Source organism: Alligator mississippiensis, chromosome 13 (assembly GCF_030867095.1).
Source record: "Alligator mississippiensis isolate rAllMis1 chromosome 13, rAllMis1, whole genome shotgun sequence".
NCBI classification, from domain to species: Eukaryota; Metazoa; Chordata; order Crocodylia; family Alligatoridae; genus Alligator; species Alligator mississippiensis.
In genome coordinates this window covers 50,313,338-50,318,751 of record NC_081836.1, presented here as the reverse complement: position 1 = coordinate 50,318,751, position 5,414 = coordinate 50,313,338, and the positions used below count along the sequence as shown (strand labels likewise).

At 59.4% G+C, this 5,414-nt stretch overlaps 1 protein-coding gene across 2 annotated transcripts in view; it reads left to right on the top strand.

Annotated features, from left to right (window-relative positions):
* The first annotated feature begins 352 nt into the window (after nt 1-352).
* Nucleotides 353-5,414, top strand: part of INTS1 (integrator complex subunit 1) — a 29,901-nt gene continuing 24,839 nt past the window's right edge. For both annotated transcript variants that reach the window (XM_059716773.1, XM_059716772.1), the window contains exons 1-10: nt 353-721; nt 873-1,069; nt 1,264-1,401; nt 2,143-2,302; nt 2,739-2,844; nt 3,067-3,253; nt 3,354-3,499; nt 3,799-3,940; nt 4,349-4,525; nt 4,952-5,060. In XM_059716773.1, the coding sequence (XP_059572756.1) occupies nt 373-721; nt 873-1,069; nt 1,264-1,401; nt 2,143-2,302; nt 2,739-2,844; nt 3,067-3,253; nt 3,354-3,499; nt 3,799-3,940; nt 4,349-4,525; nt 4,952-5,060 (1,711 nt within the window). In that variant the 5' untranslated portion in view covers nt 353-372. The remainder of the gene's footprint in view (nt 722-872; nt 1,070-1,263; nt 1,402-2,142; nt 2,303-2,738; nt 2,845-3,066; nt 3,254-3,353; nt 3,500-3,798; nt 3,941-4,348; nt 4,526-4,951; nt 5,061-5,414) is intronic.

The following is a 5,414-nucleotide window of genomic DNA, read 5'->3' as shown; positions in this document are numbered from 1 at the left end:
TGTGGAGCTGTGTTTGTGTGCACGCGTCCGCAAGCGGGGAGCAAGACGGGCTGGTGGGGGGGATCCCAGTGCCCCAGGATCACACACACACACACCTGCCCCCCATGTGCCCCAGGCTCTGCCAGAGCCAAGGAGCCCTCCCTCCTGCACAGCCTGCAGCTCCCACCGCCGCCCACCAGGTGTCGCTGCAGGGAGGGAGAGGGGAGTGCACGTGTCCCTCCTCCCGCCAGACGGCGCAGCCAATGGGCCCTCCCGGCGGCAGGGGGCGGTGTGGCAGGTTGGACCCGGAAGTTCCGCTTGTGTTTTGCTTCCGGGTGAAGGAAAGAGGGGGTTCACTTCCGGCGGGATGCAGTCTCCGCTTCCGGCGCCGCCATGAACCGGGCGAAGGCGGCGGGGGCGCGGCGCCCCAGCGCGGCGGCCAAGCCGTCGGGGCACCCCCCGCCCGGCGACTTCATCGCGCTGGGGGCCAAGGGCGCGGGCGGCGAGACCAAGGCGGCGCTGCTGAAGCCGGCGGCCGGGGGCGGCCTCCCCCTGCCCCTGCCGCTGCCCCCCGAGCGCAAGCGCGAGCCGCCCGCCGCCGCCCTGCCCGGCCTGGCCAAGCGGCCCAAGCTGCCGCCCGCGCCGCCGCTCAGCGCGCTGGGCCGCCTGGCCGAGGCCGCCGTGGCCGAGAAGCGCGCCATCTCGCCCTCCATCAAGGAGCCGTCCGTCATCCCCATCGAAGGTGCCGGCCCCGCAGCCGGGAGGCGGCGGGAGAGTGGGGCGGGGGGGGGGGGCAGCTGCCGGTGTCCCGCCCGGGGGTTGCGGGGAGGGGGCGGGTGGAAGCGCTCGCGTCCCCCTCGCCGCGTCCTGACCCCGCGCGTTCGCCGCCGCAGTCGTCCCCACGGTGCTGCTGGACGAGATCGAGGCGGCGGAGGCGGAGGGCAACGACGACCGCATCGAGGGGGTGCTGTGCGGGGCCGTGAAGCAGCTGAAGATGAACAGGGCCAAGCCCGACACCACCCTGTACCTGAGCCTCATGTACCTGGCCAAGATCAAGCCCAACATATTTGCCACCGAGGGCGTCATCGAGGTGAGGAGCTGCGAGCCTGCGAGAGGGGGCCCCCACGTGGGCGCGGGATTGGCGCTGCCAGCCCACGCGAGCGGTGGGATTTGCTCGGGTGCCTTCGTGGCTCGAGCTGCGCGGGCTTCCTCCTCTCGCCCCTTTCCCAGCCGTCGTCTTGTCTCCCCGGAGGCTGCAACTCTTTAACGCATCCTGTCTCTCAGGCGCTGTGCAGCCTTCTCCGGAGAGACGCCTCCATCAACTTCAAAGCGAAAGGGAACAGCCTGGTGTCGGTGTTGGCTTGTAACCTTCTCATGGCGGCTTACGAGGAAGATGAGAACTGGCCGGAGATCTTTGTCAAGGCACGTGGGAGTCGGGTGGGCCGAGGGCCGTCCTGCTGGTTGTCGCCCCGCGCGTGGGGCTTCCTTGCTGCTCCCGGCGTGGGCAGCGCGGTGCCTGGCGTGGGCTGTAGCTGGTGGAGGGAGAGCGGGCCGCTGCCGCAGGGAGATGGGGAGGCGGCTGTACGAAGAAGGGACAGGTGTGCATCGAGGCCTCTGGCTGAGTTCGGAGGTAGGGGGACACGATGTCTGTTTCTCAGAGGAACGTTTGCCACCCTGGAGCGTTAAGAGCTGAAACGCTGCTGCCTCCTGCTGTCCTTTTACCCTCACTCATCTTCACCCCCATTTCTCCTCTATTGTGTGGTTTTGAGTAAAATGTTCCTGGATTGGCTGTCATCGGCAATGGGATTACAATCAAGAGCTTGCATTGCTCGAGCCTAAGGATCCAGTCCCCTGGGTTGGGGGCTGTAGATGCCTTAAACCTTTTGATATGGCTTCCTTCAGAGAGCGGAGACTCTGGTCAGTCCGCTGGCCAGACACTAGTCCAACGAGTTCAGGTTCTGCTTTGCCGCAGCCTTTCAGTGACTTGCTGACGGTTGTCTGTCTCTGTGCAGTGGGGACAACCCTTTCCTGCCCCATGGCACGTCTGTGAGGGTGAATGTGTCCTGGGGTGTAAAATACTCTGGTTGTGCTGCGGTCGGGCCCTGCCCAGTCCTCAGACTGATCTCGGCGCGCTCACGTTCTGGGCTTCTCACCCTCTGGCAGGTGTACATTGAGGACTCATTGGGGGAGCGCATCTGGGTGGACAGCCCTCACTGCAAGACCTTCGTGGAGAATATCCAGACAGCGTTCAACACCAAGATGCCCCCAAAAAGCATGCTGCTGCATGGGGAGGTGGGGCGCAGCGGAGGTGACCTCAGCGCTGGTGAGGGGGCACCTGGGCAGCACGATTGAAGGAACTTGGTGGAGGGGATGGACCCTGAGAGGTCTAGGGACAAGCTGGAGGGGATCTGGGCAAGGCCTTATCCAGACTGGGGGCCTGCTGGCCTGTCCTGTTTGGTGTACCTTTTCCCTGAGAGACGACAGAACCAGAGGGGTTGGCAGAAGGCAGGTAAAGGAGGGGATTGGTGGTTCCTCCAGATAGTGTAAAGCACTGGAGGAATGTGGAGAAAGAAACCAAGTGATGGGTGAGCCCTGGAGGAATGTCTCTTGGTGCTGGTCAGAGGACTCTTGGGGAAGGCAGAGGCAGTGGAGTTGGGGTGGGGTGGGGTGGGGCATCCCCACCACTGGATCTGTGGAAGCAGTGTGAGCCTAGGAGCTGCTCTTCCAAGTAGTGACAGCATGTGTTGGCCCATCTGCAGGGAGTAGCCCCCACCCCTCCATGCCAGAGGAGGAGGACAGCCAGAGTGAGCTACTGATTGCAGAGGAGAAGATGAGCCCAGAGCAGGAGGGACAGCTTATGCCCAGGTACAGTGCTTGCTTCTTCCCCATCACAGCAGTGATGCTGTGCTAGTCTGCCCACAGCACTGCTCAGTAACTTCAGCATGGCCTGGACTGACTCCTGTAGAGCCAGACATCCATGCTGCTTACAGTAAGAGCCCCTGTCTGCAGGGTTTGGTGAGGCATGACAGGTGCATTGGCAGAGGGTTGGGACGTGGGAGTCAGCAAATCTGGTCTGTCCTGGCTCAGGTACGAGGATTTGGCAGAGAGCGTGGAAGAGTATGTCTTAGACATGCTGCGAGACCAGCTCAACCGGCGCCAGCCCATGGATAATGTGTCCAGGAACCTCCTTCGCCTGCTAACTGCAACCTGTGGATACAAGGAGGTGCGGCTCATGGCTGTCCAGAGGCTGGAGATGTGGCTGCAGAACCCAAAGGTGAGTGTAACGAGAGTCCAGCCCTACAGGGCCACAAACATCCAGCTCTGGCATCTGTGACAGTGGCTGGCTGGTGACAATTCCTGCTGTTCTCCCGTAGCTGACCAGACCAGCCCAGGACTTGCTTATGTCAGTTTGTATGAACTGCAATACTCATGGCTCCGAGGACATGGAGGTCATCTCCAACCTGATCAAAATCCGCCTCAAGCCCAAAGTTCTTCTCAACCACTACATGCTGTGTGTTAGGTAAGCAGGCAGTGGGGCATGTCAGCAGATTGCAGTTGAGGGTGCCAAGGGGCTTACAGAACTGTTTGGAAGGGGGGGATATATAACCTCGCAGAAGCTCATTTTGGGGCATGTAAAGTAATGAGTATTGGTAGAGGTTGGTGCTCTGGAAATTGGCCAGCAGGTCCTAGACATACTTGGTGCTTTTCTGTTCTGCTTGCGGTGCATTTTCTGTGAACTGAGAGACAGGGCCCGTGTGCCCAGCAGTGAGGATTCCCCAGGCTGGGGTTGCTCTGACAATTCTGGCCTTCCCTCTGCAGGGAGCTGTTGAATGCGCACCGAGACAACCTGGGCACCATGATCAAGTTTGTGATTTTCAACGAACTTTCCAACGCAAGAAACCCCAACAACATGCAGATCCTGTACACAGTGCTGCAGCACAGCTCAGAGCAAGCGCCAAAGGTAGGGGCGGCTGCCTGGCTGGACTCCTGGACTCTGTCTTTCTCTGTCCAAGGGATAGAGGGACTCAGCCGGACCTTTACTGCAGGGAGAGGCTGTAAGATTCCTCTTTTGGAACTCTGAGTCCCAAACGTGTCTGGAGCTGGTGTCCATTGGTGCTTTCCTGCTCCCACATGCTCCAGGTGTCTGGCTTTGCTATCAGCGTGGCCATCATGTTGGTGAGAAATGTTTTGGAGAGCAGCTTTTCTCTTGGAGCCCTTCAGTAAATTCATTCTAGCATTACTGTGGGCTGAGCAGGTGGCACTGATGCCAGCAGGGCTTCAGCATGTCTTGTCCATTTGCCCATGGATGCTGACAGTTGATGCTGGGCGCTAACGAGTTTCTCCCTGTGTCCCCTTCTGTGTGCCTCAGTACCTGGCGATGGTGTTTCAGGATCTCCTGACTAACAAGGATGATTACTTGCGGGCCTCACGGGCGCTGCTGCGAGAGATCATCAAACAAACGAAGCATGAAATCAATTTCCAGGCTTTCTGCCTGGGTCTCATGCAGGAGCGGAAGGAGCCCCAGTACCTCGACATGGAATTCAAGGTACACCTTGTCTCTTTCTCACACAGCGGCTGATTCTCCTGGTAGTGTCCAGAGGAGACTCACTGAGGCTTTCTCCCTTTGGCGGCTTGACTCCCAGCCAGGTCTCCTGACCTTCATTCCATGGCTCATGCACCTCCTTGCCTGTACCCCTGTGACTGTGCCCAAGAAGCCACATCCTGGCTGCCCAGCTTGTTTACTGGTACTTACAGTTCAATGACTGTCCCTTCAACCCTCTCCTAAGGAAGGAATAAGCTAGCTTAGTCACCTTTCTTTGTCTGTCATGTCTTGATGCCTCCTGATTGATACTTGCCATCATTGCTTCTTCATCCAGCTTGATCTTCCAGGCAGCTCTAGCAGCCCTTTCAGTTGGGTCTTTGCCTCAGGGATGCATCTGAAATACTGCTGACTCCATTGTTCTTCCCTTAGGAGCGATTTGTCATCCATGTAACAGACCTGTTGGCTGTCTCCATGATGCTCGGCATAACGGCCCAAGTGAAGGAGGCTGGGATCGCATGGGATAAAGGAGAGAAAAAGAGTAAGCCTGGGAATCTGGGGTCCTTCCCTCAACAAGGGGTATGTGCACTATGTGTCCTGCTGGCACTGGGGAAATAATGTGGCATCTGGGCATGGAAAGGGACTCCTAGATCTTGCAGGGTGGAGCCACGTGGACCTGCTGTTGTGCTGGGGAGCACTGGAGGGGCAGTAAATCCAGCAGCTGGTGAATGACCCGGAGCCGTGCTGCTGGTAACAGGGGAAGGGAACTACCAGGCCTGCTTGCTTGTGGCAGTGGATGCTGGTGGGTGTGTGGGGTAGCCTCACAGGACTCAGTGCAGCTGCTGACCCACTGGGACCACATGCTTGCAAAATGGCTGTTCCTGACAGCCAGCTT